Source organism: Boleophthalmus pectinirostris, unplaced genomic scaffold (genome assembly GCF_026225935.1).
Source record: "Boleophthalmus pectinirostris isolate CB_2022bp ecotype Guang Dong unplaced genomic scaffold, ASM2622593v1 HiC_scaffold_1, whole genome shotgun sequence".
Lineage (NCBI taxonomy): Eukaryota > Metazoa > Chordata > Actinopteri > Gobiiformes > Gobiidae > Boleophthalmus > Boleophthalmus pectinirostris.
In genome coordinates this window covers 23,059,422-23,075,440 of record NW_026570970.1, presented here as the reverse complement: position 1 = coordinate 23,075,440, position 16,019 = coordinate 23,059,422, and the positions used below count along the sequence as shown (strand labels likewise).

The 16,019-nt window shown below is 37.6% G+C and overlaps 1 protein-coding gene across 1 annotated transcript in view; it reads right to left on the bottom strand.

Annotated features, from left to right (window-relative positions):
* abca12 (ATP-binding cassette, sub-family A (ABC1), member 12) overlaps window positions 1-16,019 on the bottom strand; it is a 51,738-nt gene that overhangs the window by 20,639 nt on the left and 15,080 nt on the right. The window contains exons 27-49 of the mRNA XM_020920346.2: window positions 14,990-15,910; window positions 14,796-14,902; window positions 13,423-13,529; window positions 12,791-12,990; window positions 12,640-12,716; window positions 12,387-12,511; window positions 12,069-12,239; window positions 11,567-11,731; window positions 11,221-11,416; window positions 10,843-10,982; window positions 10,147-10,266; window positions 9,963-10,053; window positions 9,445-9,624; window positions 8,474-8,792; window positions 7,035-7,149; window positions 5,681-6,010; window positions 4,843-4,912; window positions 4,605-4,739; window positions 3,309-3,470; window positions 2,975-3,155; window positions 2,320-2,538; window positions 1,719-1,915; window positions 1,242-1,399 (exon numbers count right to left, since the gene is read on the bottom strand). Coding sequence (XP_020776005.2) covers window positions 1,242-1,399; window positions 1,719-1,915; window positions 2,320-2,538; window positions 2,975-3,155; window positions 3,309-3,470; window positions 4,605-4,739; window positions 4,843-4,912; window positions 5,681-6,010; window positions 7,035-7,149; window positions 8,474-8,792; window positions 9,445-9,624; window positions 9,963-10,053; window positions 10,147-10,266; window positions 10,843-10,982; window positions 11,221-11,416; window positions 11,567-11,731; window positions 12,069-12,239; window positions 12,387-12,511; window positions 12,640-12,716; window positions 12,791-12,990; window positions 13,423-13,529; window positions 14,796-14,902; window positions 14,990-15,910 — 4,486 coding nt within the window. The remainder of the gene's footprint in view (window positions 1-1,241; window positions 1,400-1,718; window positions 1,916-2,319; window positions 2,539-2,974; window positions 3,156-3,308; window positions 3,471-4,604; window positions 4,740-4,842; window positions 4,913-5,680; window positions 6,011-7,034; window positions 7,150-8,473; window positions 8,793-9,444; window positions 9,625-9,962; window positions 10,054-10,146; window positions 10,267-10,842; window positions 10,983-11,220; window positions 11,417-11,566; window positions 11,732-12,068; window positions 12,240-12,386; window positions 12,512-12,639; window positions 12,717-12,790; window positions 12,991-13,422; window positions 13,530-14,795; window positions 14,903-14,989; window positions 15,911-16,019) is intronic.

Sequence of the window (16,019 nt, the reverse complement as noted above, 5' to 3'; positions counted from 1 at the left end):
CACTGAACATGTGCCATTATTTTTAAGTCTATTTTTAAATTATTTTTAAGCTATTATTTATTATCTGTGTTACCTTTTTCTGCTGTTCTGAAATTGCCCGTTGCAACACTGGAATTTCCCCACTGTGGGACTAATAAAGGCATATCTTATCTTATCTGTTCATGCTTTATTAAGGATAATAAAGATGCAGTTACAATAGTGTTACCAAATTAAGATTATCTGAAACAATTATTAAAATGCAAACCTGTAGAGAAGGGATAAAGCTTCCCCTCATATTGATTAATCAAAACTTCAGAATTTATGTTATTTTGTCTTACTAAAAATGCCCCAGCATATCATTTACAAGTACAAATATTAATTCAAATTTAATTAATATCACAGTTCTGAACTATCTTGCGTATCTTTAATTTATTACTGATGTTTTTTTTACAGGAGTAGCAGCAGTTGTAGTCAAGATTGGTATTTGGTTAATTGCACAGGCCTAGATTTGGTACTTGTAATTCTATACATTAACTGAAAGTGTATGCCTGCAGTGTAGTACTCCTGTCTTAAAATTTACTCAAAATTGACTTTTAAAGCAGGAAAGGCAGACTAGATTATGTGTAGCGTTGCTTTGGGAGAACTGTCTCAAGTTTATGCAAATGACAAATACTGACAAGCTAAAATGCTGGAAATACAATCAGACAAAGTTAGTGGATCTGTGTGATTAGATTGGAGGTAAAATTTGCAGAGTAATTCCATTCTTTGTACTCTGTACCATTTTCAAACTTTCAATGACTGAGCTGAACGAAGAACATAAATTGTGTGAGCCAGCAGTCAGCAGCCGAGCGTCACTGTTGTAGGCATTTGGTCCATTTTCCAGTTTTCAATCTGTCTGATACAAATCACCCTTTTGCGATGAATTGTGTGCCCAATGTGGCGGAGATAAAACATAGGATTTATTCACACATGAGTGGCTCTACTCCTCAGTAACAGTGAGGCAGGAAATGGCACAATTTGCTGGCTGGGCATAATGCTAAGATATATCACAGTTTATGGGATACTTGGGCAAAACGCACAATGCATCTGCTGACGTTAAAAGAAAGCATTTTACTTAAGTTGCATATTATGTGTTTATGCAAGAGCAGGTGCATTTTAGCAACATTTGGCAAAGTAAGTTACATTTTACTCACAATTATTTGAATTTCTAGCTTCTTACTGAATATAAAAATGCAAAAATGTCTCTATTTAAAAGTAAATACCTTCTTGGTGAGAGTTAGCTTATAACCTTGGCCTAGCTGGTCTTTCAAATAGAACGGTGAGCCACAGCATTTGAGTCCTCCTTGTTCCAAGAAGGCGATGCGGTCACTCAGCACCTCTGCCTCATCCAGATGGTGGGTGGACATGATAATAGTGCGACCTAACAAGAAATGCATACAAACAGATCAGAGGAGGGACAAACTGTACACGGCTTACTGAGTACAGCTTACTTTACTCTTACTCTTTGCAGTATTTTTCCCATTTCAGTTTGTCAAATAAAGAGATGTCAGAATAATAACCAATCTAATACATGTTAACTATATTCATGTACATGATTTTGAATAATTCTATAACAACCTTCTAATAATAATCTTGTAATGTAATCTTACTATTCAGTTGATACATGTAGGTTCTCCTCCATCCCCTTTGCACTTGCAGTAATGATCCATGCTATATAGAGAGTGATTTTTTAGATTCACCTTTCTTATGCTGGATAACAATGTCCCAGATGCTGCGCCTGGAGCAGGGATCGACTCCTGTGGTGGGTTCATCCAGCACCACCAGACGAGACCCCCCTATGAAGGCGATGGAGATTGACAGCTTGCGCTTCATGCCGCCCGACAGGGTTCCTACCCGCTTGTGCCTGTGAGCGTACATGCCTGTTTCCTCCAGGATCCTGTCGGAAATCAATGGGAAGTATTTGACAAGGGATTCATGTTAAACTATTTCTGTGCATATAACCCTGAGTAACTGTTCCATCTGTTAAAAGGAACACGATTGAAGCTGCACGATTGAAGAGCATAGTTAAAAGTTTGGGGTTTTTTGGCTTGTTTTTCTATGCTCATCTTTAGAAACAGTTTCATGATGCAATATGGTGCTCAGAAACTGCCCAATTATTACTCAGAATATAATACATTTATGTGAACCCTCTCGGCTATGTGTGTTAAAAAGGGCATTGCTTCAAAAAGCAAGTCTATCTGGTGAATTAAAAGTAATGATAAAAAAGCATGTATGTGGTTACGTCCACCATCTTAAGTTAGAGAAATGATCATTGAATTGTGATTTGAAATGGTGGCTTACGTCCGGACTTGTTCTTGGAGCTCCCTCTTGGTCCAGTGCGGGGCTTTGATCTGTCCATACAGCAGCAGGTGCTCTTTGGCGGTCATGTGCTCAAACAGGACGTCATACTGCATGCACACGCCCAGCTCTGAGCGCACATCCTCCAGGTTAGCCTGCATGTCTTTGCCATAGACTTCCACAGTGCCAGAAGATGGAGGGAACAGACCAGTGAGGATTGACCTGGACAGAAAGCAGAGGAAATGTTTCCTGGGTGTTAAGTTATGCTGTCTTTCATAAACTATTAAAATCTTAATTTGGTTTAAAATAATTATTCATATGTAGCACTTTATGGTGCTACACTTTTTTATATATTCTGCTACTGTTTAGCCATTATACAAAATGATGAAAGCATCAGTAAATGGATCACATTAAAAATGTAAATGCAAGTGCTCCCGCTGATGAAGGCCAGGTCTATCATAGAGAGTATATAGATGCTCTGCCAGATTTGGACAAAACAAACTCTCTGTCAGCAGTCAGCTCTTAGGATGATTAAAGTCAAGCACAAATCAAAGACGAAAACACCACATTCACTAAATGAATGTTCAAAATGCATTAGTATTCAGTTTAGCACATGCTGATTCTGAGAAAACTGAGAATAGATGTAGTATACACATACATGGTGGTAGTTTTGCCAGCTCCATTGTGCCCAAGCAGTGAAGTGACGTGACCCTCGTAAAAAGCGAGATTAAGGTTTTGAATGGCTGCTTGACGCCCATATATTTTAGTGAGACCATACAGAGACACACCCACAGGCAGGTCTGAGAAGTTTTCACCTGTACTTGAGGAGAGGCCTTTGACTGAAAAACACAAGGACAGACAAACACTAAATCAAGCTAACAAGAAATAAAATATAATGTATTTATATGTAATGTACATATAATAAAACAGTTTGAGTGCTTGAGTTGTACAAACAAATAAATGGGAGATAAATTATAAATAAAAATTAATACCTTTTCCTTTTTCATCACTGTCAGGGAATGCAGGCAGTTGTGTGTGCATAATGTTGGTAAGAAAGAGCCCGCGTCCACTTTTTGACTTTTTGTGACCACATAAGTCAGTCCAAAATGATGCAGTGAATGGGAAGTACCAGGGAGATGGTATACCAGACTTTCCTAAAAACGAAAGTGAAATGAAATGAGAGGATATGCTGTAAAGTAGGATGAAAAGCAAAATGTTAAAATTAAACAGTTGATCGATGGGAAAATTGACTGCTGATCCCATAGTACACAAAATTGATTCTAGTGAGCTTTAAATCATGTTATAATGTGGTTACTTCATCAAAAACACCTGGAGTTGTGTTTTGTTTCATTCACACATGTTTGAGTAAACCATTATTATTAGTCTGTTGACATCTCCAAAGCTCAGAATGCTGTTCCACCTTTTACCAACAGCCCTTTATCTTTAGTTCAGTAAAGATTGGAAATTCCTGGGCTCAAATCATCCAAATTCCTCTAGTGAAGGTGTATGGAGTTTAGAAACACAGTGGGGCACTTTTTGTATTACCACATGACATCACAAGGTGGTACAGTGTTTTTTGTTAGAGAGAAGAACTCAGCCTAAATATGCAGCGTTTGTGTGTTAAATGTTTGCGTGTTAAACATGTGTGAATGAAACAAAACAAAACTCTGGGTACATTTTTGATGAGAAAACTACAGATCAGAAAATAGCGTAATATAGAGCCATGCAAACTGTACTATTCAATTAGCTACACACATTAAATGCACTTGAATTACCAGTTTTTTTCAGGTCAGATGTGCATGTGTTGTCATTAACACTCTACATTTCTTGTAGTTAATATAAGTGAGGTTGTCCAGATCCATCTAAATCCGCAAGAGAGTGCGATGTTCTGGAGTGAATGAACTGACGGATGCCTTTAGTAATGGATAATGATTTTAAGATGCTGAGAGAACTGGGTGTGAATGATGATAATAACTTTTTATGATGGGCTGGTCATTGTAAAGACATTTTCTTTGTATTTTTGAGCCTGCCCATGGACTACATGTGGAAATTAACACTAGTGCTATAACCTAGTACAATGCATCTCTCCTGTTAAGTTTAATATATATTGTGCTTTGTCCCTGTCTCATTAAATAAACTACACTAATTCAATACAAGCAATATGCCAAAGGGTTTACAAGAGCTAAAAAGAAGTTAGATAGATAAAAATCTTCTTCTTCCTTTCACATTTTGTAAAACAGGTATCACAGCTGCTAATAAATGACACTAACTTGTTTGTCCCACTTTACCTGGGAAAACGGTGCGGATGTAAGCTCCAATAATTAAATACAGAAAGGTGTCGATGAGCATGAGCCAGCAAAGCCAGCCAAACGAAGCAGTGTCTCCAGCCATGGGCGAGGAGTACGAGTTGCTCCACTGAATCCCTAAAGACGACAAACCAGATAAAAGATCGTGATTGATTCCCACACACGGTGTCCTTTTTCTGTCAGGCATTATCTGATGCATGTCAGATGCTTAGGCTAATACCTTCTCCTTGGGCCTCATACCGGGAGACATATTGACTGGCGTAGCTGAAGGCGGTGGGAGAAAACAAACTCTGCAAAGGTTTAAAATGGGCAGAGTCAGACACATGTTACAAAACAACAGAAAAAGGATAGAAAGAATTATTGGTAAAACATTCATCAAACTACCTGCTGTACTTTGTGTGTGCCAATTCTGTTTTAAATTCACAAAAGCTAACAAGAATAAATGATATAACCAAATTCACCCTAAAATAAATGCTATGAGGTTAGTAAGCACATTTTATTTATTTATGCAGTTGTTCTTTAACCAGGAGGGTCTTATTGAGATTCACAGATCTTTTTCAAGGAGTATTGGTCGATGAGCTTCAGCAACTAAGCCCGCGAGCAAAACACTGACAATGATGAAGATAATAGAAGTTTTAGATTAAGGTGAGTCAATATCTTCAAATAGACTGAAACTTCAAACTCCTACAGACAAAATATATCCATACCTACAACTCAAAATTTTGTGAGAAAATGATAAAACAATAATAAATTAAATAAATGATAAAAAGCTTCTCAAAACCCATCTATTTAGAACAGCTTTAACCTGCTTTTATAACTATGCTTATACTTTGTCTGCCTTATTTTATAATTATGTACTCTTTTTAATTTTATTCTTTGTTCAGTGTCTTGGAGTGTTTATATAAAAAGTATTATATTTATTAATAGTCCCATTCACTCTAACGCTCTGTTCAATAGCCCCATTCACACACACTCTGATACACAGCAGTACATCAATAGGTGGCTTCAGATACACATTTATGCCCATAACTACGTGCAATGTTTTACCAGATACTAACCAGAAGGCTCTTCGCTGAGAAGCTGAAATGCGTCTCCATCGCCACGACAACAATGAAGGGGAAGAAGGCGAGAACATAGAGGAGACTGCCACTCAGAGCCGCAATGTGTGTTTTATCAAAGAAGGTGCTGATGAGGAAACTGAAGGCCAGGATGCTCAGGCCGTAGTCACACAGATAGAGGAAGAGCAGAAAGCCATCGCTGTTAGGTAAGATGTTCCCGTACTTCAACACCAAGGTTAGGAAGAAGATGGTGACGACCAGGTAGAAGGCAGACTCAATGAACCAGGCAAAGAAGTGGCTCAGAGGGTGTACGCCCATCATCTTCATGTACTGTTAGCAAGAAAAATCATAAGAATAATGATTTAATACTAGGGGTGTAACAATAACCAAAATATTGTGATATCATATCGTCAATGTTCTCATAATGATATCGTGGACCATCACAATATATGGAATTACAAGTCTCTTTGCTTAAATTAAGAGTTATGGTGCAGCAATAGGTAGAAAAAAAAGACAAAGGGAACTACATAGACCATGATCCTTTGCTCCATTTCAGTGCAGATTACAAGAAGAGATAACAGTTCTAAGCACTTTTAAGTCTTAGTTCTTTGGATTAAGTCTTGTCAAGGCATTTTAAGAGAAAAAAGTCGCATATTCACAGTTTTGTTCGCCTCCACAAAATATCGCAATGAATATCGTACCGTGAGATGTATATCGTAAAAATATCATACAGAGAGATTTGGATATTGTTACATCCCTAATCGTGAGCCTCCCAACCATATCGTGAGTTTTCCCACGATATCTCAATAAATATCGTACAGTGAGGTTCATACCGTGACGATATCATATCGTGTGACTTGGATATCGTTACACCCCTATTAATACTATATATTTTATTTAAATTTGATGTTATGTTGTATTTACGACAAAGTTAAACTATCAGATAATTTTACATTGCCAATCAATGTTTGTCCTTCTGTCATCCAAAGAAATAGACAAATTGACTGTAAAGATTTCATGTGCTGATTTCCAATCATTAAAATATAATCAAACAGTTAATTTATCACAGTGATTCCCATGTGGCATTGATTTGAATTTGACATTTTTTTAAATTAAATACTTTTTCTTAACATTGGCCAAATTTTCATTCAAAGACATACATTTAGAGCACGGACTATTATTTTATGCTCAATCCTTTCTTTATTATGACATTTTAATTCCTAGATACCTATATGTATTCTTAAACTGGAACATTAACCGTAATTTCATTGTACTTACTATCGTTAATTTAAACAAATATATAAGTATAGGCCAAGAAAATGGTTTATACATAAGACAAATTCAAGGGCATTACCTCATGTAGCTTCAGTTCTCTCTCGTGAACCAGTTTCTTTACAAAATCCGCCACAAACAGCACCCAAGCGATCATCAGCATTAAAGGAAAGACGAAGGAGATGGCCTCTAGGTACCTGGGGAATCAAGAGAGGAGAACTGTCAATCAACTTTCTGCGAAGCATCAAATCTCTGTCGACAAGAAGAAAATGAGGGGCTCCTTTTGCATGGTGATAGACAGACACACCATGATTCACAGAGTACAATACTGCAGGGGATTCAGGCCTTTAAGACAGCCATGTTTTGATCCATATATCATTTACTGCTAAATAAATGCCTATATTTTGTCATGTCAGTCTATCTAGGCTCTGATACATCAGGATTCTGTCTGATAGTGCTATTAGGCTACAGTAATTTTTTAGCAAACATCAGAAATTGTGCTGCAAAGTAATAAATCAAAGCAATACAAATCAGGGTTAACGATATCTCACAGTTGGTCAGAGAGGAGACAATGGCTTCACAGATGAGGCATCAGCACTGACATAGTACATGATCTATTGTACTGAAATATATGCTAATGTAAGTTTAGATCCCAACATGTAGTTTGGCCTATGAAAATATATATATTTGGGTCATCAGTAGCTCAGTTGGCACAGTGGTTCAAATCCGACTCTCGACATAAACATCACTGGTAAAACGGTCAGATCCACTGACCCACAGGCTGGTGGTGTGATTCCAACTCCCACAAATGAATGCTGTCCACCTCACCCTCGGTGTCTATGTAAACAGGTGTATGAATGTGTGGGTTAATGGGTGAGTGTTTCCTTGATGTGAAGTGCTTTGAGTGCCCTACAGGTGAAAATGTGCTATATACAAATGTGTGTATTTATCTATACCTATACTGCCATGAAGTAATTCTTATCCTATGACTAAGGCTTGGAATCTCAGGATACCTCGAGAATCACGACACAATACATGGGTCGCAGTTACCTCAGTAACGCAATGTGGCACTGAGCAATATATATTGATCCAGCAGCAAGCAATTACAATACAATATCCAGGCTACTCTTGTTAATTATAGAGTTAATGCAAATTTTAAACATTTTAATTTTACAGTTAAGTATTATTGGACCCTGTCATTGTTTTTTTTTTTTTTTCTATCTCTCTCTCTCTATTGAACCTATTTCTGAATGACAATTTTGACATTCTTCTGAACTAATCACTAAAGGTATATTGGACTGTCCAGCAAACAGTATCGACATTTCTGGTTAAAAATACAATACTAAATGTTGCAGCATGGAGCCAATTACTGTGTGAAACCAGGAGAAACACTACTTACTGACAGTCCCAAGTGGCAAATGAGAGATTTGACAGATTGTTCCACACCAGTGCTTGTGACAAACCATGCGTATTTTAGCTGTATGTTCATGTCTTATGTGAATAATATCCAAGAGAACTCACTCATCTCTGTGATGGCAGGGGTAAGGGAATGGTTGAATCTGCACAGCCGTGTCTGTGACTGTCTTGTTGGTCTGAATCTCGATAATGGCTCTGTCAATGCTCTCCTGGAGGTAAATAAAGCCTCGATTGTAACGCAGCGTCTGCCCGGCATAGATGTGTGTGTCCTTAGTGAAGAAGGGCTCTCGCACACGATCTGTTCTCATTACGTTGTCCATGTGCATGCGAATGGTGTAGCGCACTTTCGGCGGTAGCGCGGTCGTGTTGGAGGCTGATCGCCGCTTTCTGGAATCTGAGTCTTTAGGCAGCTTGAAGATCACACCTTGAAAATATATGGTGAACAAAATTTAAAGGCAATTTTCAATGCAGATTTGAAGTTTTTTGTGCATGTTCAAATGTAATATGTACAATGTTGAGCCATCCCACAGGCCATCAAACATCACAACTTTTATTTATTTGATCTTATGAAATGTATGAAGTATGCTGATGACTGTGGGAGCAGTTGACAACCTTGAATAAGATGTATGAAGTTGGTCTGTGTTGATGAGTAAAATAATCTATTCAGATTTGGACTAAGCACCCCTCTGACAAGCAAGTTTTTTGTTTTTTGCTGAAGACGACTGTACACCTTGGCCCCTAACTCAGTATATAGTTCTGCAACTGGACTCTGTACTCTATAGTGCGCTCATTCAGAGAGCAATTCGGACACTTAACTAACACAAAAATAAAAACAAAACATAGAAATAAAACACGAAAATAAAAACTAAACTAAGAAAAGGATTTCTGTAATAAATCAAATCCGTCTGACATGCAATCATACTAGTTTATTTCACATGGATCTTGCATTAAATATCAAAACAGACTGGATAAACACAAAGCAGACGTCCATGAATAGAGTGATTACACTACTGCTAAGAAGTCAGTTGACATTCATTGTACCTTTGTTTATGATACAGCATTCACTGATCACTTACTTGCATAAAGATTTCTATCTTTAGCCAGATCCTGGGCCTCTCTATTGAGCTCCTCTTTTGTGCTGTAACCTTGGTAACGGTCAAATGTGATGCAGGAGGAGAGGTCGACCATCAGAGTGGACAGTGTGGTGATCTGACCCAAAAGATCTTTGTTTTTCTCAAGCATCACCGTCATATTTGCTGTAAAAATAATGAAACAAAATGCAATTAAATGAATAATGAGGATTCTGCTATAGCTTCTGGTGGTCATACCCTATATTAAAATGTCCCTGGGAAAGAAATATGGTCTGGCAGTTCAATGTAATCTAATTAAAATCTGTATGTCATAGCGAGACCTTGTGGGGAAAATGACTGGCATAAATCATCATATCAAGGTAAGATGGCCTTAGAAATTTGCGATAAAATTGGATGTAATGGATTTTCTGTGACAGTGAATTTTTATATGCAGACTGGAGAAAGGTAATATACTGTAGGTAATATTGAGTATATGACTTTTTCCACATAGATTTCACACTTACAGAAGTTGTTGAGTGTTTCCTGCATTGAGTCAACGTTAATGCCTGTTTGCATTTCAATGAAATTCTTCACAAAGGAATTGCCAAGGGAATTCTGTTGAAGGGAAGCAAAAAATTAAAAGAGACTGCAGCAAACTGTGTTGCAAAAAAATCCAGATTCACAAAGTTGTTGAGGCAATTTTTATACCTGCAACAGCGGCAATGTCTGGGTGAGCATTTCTGAAGACTTCACAATGTAGTTAGAGGATTTAATCCAGTCTTGAGAATAATGTCTCAGATCTGCAAGCTGCTGCAAGGTGCTGTTGGCCTGTGGTAGAACAGCAGTGAAACACATTTAGCAATAGAAACTGAATGCAATGTGTACTGCAGACAGAGGGTAAAATAGCCTACTTCAAATTAATATTACTCAAGTAAAAGTACAGAGTAGTGGTCCAAGAAATGACTCATGTTAAACTTAATGCAACTGGAAGGAAAAAAGTATGGTGACCTATCTCTGACAGTATAAAGGTAGTCTTTGAATGTAAAAAAGTGCAATTTTAAATACCACGGTACCAAAGACACTTCTTAAAATTAAAGTCAATATTTTCTAAAACTAAAATGCACTATACTGTACTCTATTTCAACAGAAGCAGTGGACAAAATCTTCCCTCCATACCATCCTATTAAAAGATTTATGAAAAAAACATATTCAAGTTCTTTTTTTTTTTATATATAAGCTTAACTTAATATTAAAAAGACAATCTTTATTTAACCTGCTCTCGTGCCCTTTTTGAGACACCCCACGAGAGAATTACTGCTACAGACAATTTGAATGTCCTCATTCAGCTGTAGTGTAAGATAGTGGGTCTAAAAATGATCCGAACTGGGTCTATATATTGCATACCTTTGTCATTATAGCTCGGGTCTGTGGTGTGTCTGGGGTATAAAGGATTTTTCCCATCAGCATTGGTTTAAGGAAGGCCCACGCAATGGCTCCCCCGGTGGTGTTGACCATATCCAGATACATGTTGGTGCAAAATGGAGCTACAGGGAAATAGAAAGAGATACTTATAATAACTATAGTAATACATGCACATGCATTTTAAAAGCCAAAAGATAATTTAATATCAAAACTGTAAACATAATTTTAGTAAACATATATAGTAGCAGATTTAGTGTAAAATGCAAGGTGTTTTGCTGCAATTGAGTTAAAAAGCAGAATTAACCAAATAGTTTAGTATTTAGCTTAATTAGTTAAAATTATTAGTCATTTGATACATACTGGCATCCTGTGGAATCTTAAACCTCTCAATCATCTCTTGCTTCATAGCACTGTTTTCAAAAGTAGGAGGGGCCATAGAGAACTGGGGATTTTTGGCCACTCCAAACAGAGCTAGCATCCCTTTACTACACAGGGCTCGAGAAATGGTGACAAACGTGGCTTTGCTTGACATGACTGCCCGCTGGGATCGTGATAACTGTAACATAATAAAAATACATATATATATATATATATATATATATATATATATATATATATTGCAATGATTGAAGTTTAATGATCAAAAGACACTGACACGGGCAAACACATCACACACTTTATAAAGTGTATAAAATATAAAATGCACCTGGCGAAACTCATTGTTGGCTGCAAGGCGGAGACTCTCAATAGATATCAAGTACTCTTCAAGCTGACGAACGGCCGGCAGCATCCCTTTCATCATGTTTATTACGGTGGTGGCCATTTGAAGCATGGTCTGCACCAGGCTCTGGATCTCCTCTGGCAATACCATCTACAAAGGAAAAGCAACATGCCAACTCCTTCAGTGTGTGTCTATTTTATTTCATGCAGCTCTTGAAAACAATTCTGCACCTAGATATTTGGCCATTATCAACAACATAATGTAAGCATTGAAATATAATGTTCTGTATATATATAGCATATTCTTGTATATTATTATTATTTACGAACAGTATATTTTTTACACAGGTACACACGAAATCTATACTTTCTGGTGCTAAATGAAACTCATGACAGGCCTTGTAAGAAGGGGTTTTAGACAGAGGGCCTGTGGTAAAATGCTTGTAGTCTTTTGAACCATGACAGAAGATTGTGTGCAAAGGTCTTACTCTGTAGAGGAACTTCTCTGTGTTGAGATGCTGAGCCATCAGAAGAGTGAAGCTGTACCACTGTTGTGCAGTCAGTGAGCAGAAACTCTCAAAAAGGGCCTTTTTACTCTCTGTCATATTATTAGGCTCTGAGGAGTTACAGCGGCGCAAGCTGATCAACCAGGACAAAATCTATTCAAACAAAATGAAAGAAAAAGGCGTAATTGATATTCTCCACACAGATGGATCAAATGCATGTTAGATGTGTTTGTAGTGAAAATGATTCTCCCTAGAGTAGATCCTTTGAACACATGATCTAGGTTGATGTCCCTGGTTTACCTGCATGTTGTTGTCGGGCAAAACGGTCTGTGTCAACAGGCTGACAACTTCTGGAGCAAATCCCAAGTTCTGCAGGTCCAACATAAATGCTGTTTTATTCCTCACCATCTCTCCGATCGTCACAACTGCAAGATTATTATTTTTAAGATCATTTTGTATAATTATTTAGATTTTGATGTGAAGTCCCAGCAGCAGACTGCCTTCAAAATGGGAATTGTGTTTTCTTTTTTCTTACTAAACTACTGTAAATTACCTGGGGCAGGGCTTGTCATGTTGAAGGCACTTAGACCACTGATATTTAATCCCAAACCCTCAGTGATTATAGATGTCCTGTAATAACAACAACATAATATACATAACAATATGCAAGAAAAAGTAACACTAAATGTGCTATAAGTACAAACCAGTTTGTGTTGAGGTTGTAGAATTTTGGTTCTCCCACAAATATCTCAAAGATGTTGTCAGCCAGAGTGGTGATGTTAAACAGTACACCTTCAGCTAAGATCTGCAGTCCTGGAACTATCCCTTTGCAGAACTCTCCCTGCTCCAGGGACAAACCCTGCTCCAAAATCTGAAGAGGCTTGGTTTTCTCCAAATCACACACCTAAAAAGAGTTTGAAATGTTAAAATCAGAAAATAACACTGTGATAATGGATGTATTACATTGTATAGAAAAATATAACATAAACATTGAATATATTAATTGATAGCCCTATCCAAACCTTAATTTCAACTGGAAGCAATAATAAAATAATATGATATTCAGTTACATAAATCAAATAAAATGGTTATTTCATTTTTGTCTTTTATTTTACTTTATAATTTTATTGTGATAATTCTAATTAACAAAATTGTTCTTTTAGGCTTTACAAAAACTTTGAATCTCTAAACTGTTTTATATTTCTTCTATTGGACTCCATCCACTTCACAATGATGATTTAGGTATTTACAGCACCTGAAGTTGTCTGACAGCGTTGCCAGTTTATTAACTTATGAATACAGTAATAAAATAAGAAGAGACTTCATAAACATAAACCTGTTGTTGCAGGTGCTTGAGTTGCTCGAGGAGCTGTGGGTCTGTGAGGTCGGTCTGGAGAATCATAGTCACTGTTTGTAATGTCTCCTGCATGAGCCTGAGATTCTCTGTGGAGAGAGAGAGCAAGAAGGAGAGATAAGGGCGAGCGAAGGTTATTAAAGTTCGACGTGCCGAGGAGGTGGGGCGTCGCGCTGTAAGGTGACATAATAACATGATGTCCCACCGGGCTTCATTATGACTAGCACCGTTACAGGGGTCCCAGCAGCAAATGGTGTGCTTCAAGTGAAAGCCAGTGCAAAAGTGACAGAGCCAAGAGAGACGTGTGTGAAAAACATGAGCAGGTGACAAGCCGCTTAGAGTACACACCACTTAAGGACTAATTATGACAGAAAGTTAAATGCAAGGGTGCTCTACTGCAAGAGGCGTTTGCAATTACAAGTCAACTGAGAGTGCTGAAGACTATAAGTGAGGTTATACAGAAGTGAAACTGCTTATAAAATGAATCCCATGCATTAAAACATTATCACACAAGCACAGACGCCAATTAAAAGGGGGTCATTGCTGTCCACTTGTCTGAGCAGGGGGAAATGTTTAGAGAGGGCGGACAGGATAAATGATTGAATTCTACTTTGCTAATGAGATTTAAAAAGGTGCTGAGTGGCTTTCTGCTGGAGATGGGCCATATGGCCTTGGGCTCTTTGGGAACTCGAGCTAAGCTAGTGTGAAGTCTTATTGCTCATATCTCCACAATGAATTATGGCACATTTTAATCACGTACACAAAAACAACAGCATTAGCAAAACAATTTATAGACTCGCCATGGTCCACTAACATTTATGAAGGTCAGCTAAAGAGATGGCATTGGTCCAAGCTGATGTTAATTCTAAAAAGTGTATGCCACCAGGCTGCAAGTAAATATTGTGTCAATCAATGAGAGAATCTCTTGTGAGGCACAATTTCCCTAAAAGTCATTAAAGTCGGTTATAATTATAGGGTGAGGATGTGCAAACTAAAAGACTAGATAAAATTTTTTAAAATCATATATGAAAAAAAGTATTAGTAACATAGGAAGTAGTAATCTGTGTCTGTAATTAGAAGATGTAACTGTAATTTAACTCCTTGTAGAATGACATTCAACATCTGTCCTGGCATATTTACATCAAAATTTTGATCAATGTGCTCTGTCCTTGAAATCAATGAATAAACAAACAATCAAATGTATCAATCACAAATACTTGTATGATTTAGTTATATAAAACATATTATTATGGTTTACTAGATTGCACATATTTATAAGTGATACCAAAAATATATATTTGTGTTAATATGTTTTATATTACCATTTGTGTTCATGTGTTTAATGTGTATATTACCTGCGCTTTCCATGGCAATGGCACGGGCAACATCTTTCAGCAGAGATACATATGGGAAGCCATCTGGGAGCAAGCTGACAGCATTCATCCAGAGATCCAAAGATGAACTGAATAATGAACAACAATGATGAATAAAGATATGTTCATTTAAATTTTAAGTGAGACAACTTAAAATTTTAGCCAAAGTAACTTACAAATCAATTTCTGGTACTGAGAACAAGGAAGCCACCCCAAGCGCTGCATCAATGGTCTCCTCCTTTGAGCTCTCCAGGCTCCACACCAAGTCTTTTGTCACTCCTTTCAAAATTATCCCGAGATCTGGATTGGCAAATAACACATGGACTGTCTCCACTATTTCAGAGGTAGTGGGTGGCACCATCAGGCCTTGCCACATGGAGTGATAGTTGATACTGAAGAGGTCTATGAAATCATCCATTGGACCCCTCACTGGCATAAATGCGGCTTCCCGTCTGTGGCGAACTCTTGTGGCATTGTGGCTTGACACAGAGTGGCCTCGCATCATGTACTGATCAGCCATAGAAATACCTCCAGTTGTTACCAGCTGTCGAATAAATGAAATTGCATTGCCGGTTAAATCGTCTAAAACTTGCAGGTTTGGTGGCAGGTCAACATCCATATCTCTTAGGAATGACAAAAATGGGCTGAGGAGTTTCTGTATTTTCGTTAAAACCTCAATGACTAGGTCAAGTCCGTTTGTGTCAGTGGATGCAAACCAAGAAACCATCTCAGCAACTTTGTTCATGATCATTCTTGTGCTGTTGCAAGCCAGAAGTTGACCAAGAGTGTGGTATAACATCGGATTGTCCCCAAATACCTTCATGTCAATCACTGTTTGAATGGATTTTAGCACAATATCGACCCATACTTTGTCAGTGAAATTCCCCATCATCTTTTGGTTGAAACTGTTTGATGAGACATTGAATGAGTTCAGTAGGATCATTGACGCTTCTTTGAAAAAATCCTCTGGTGACTCTTCCATTTCAGGGTACTTTGTCAAGATGTGTGTAAGGATTTTCTTTATGGCACCAATGTGTGGTTTGAGGGAGGGAAACTTGTCTTCCAGTTCTTCTGACATGAGTTCAATGGACTGCAAACTGTAAATCAAAATATATATTAAATACTGAGTAAAACCTTTTAGTGTGGCATTTTAGTTGTCACAAAGTTCATTCCATAACTTGCAGAACTGTGACATTATTGTGTTCA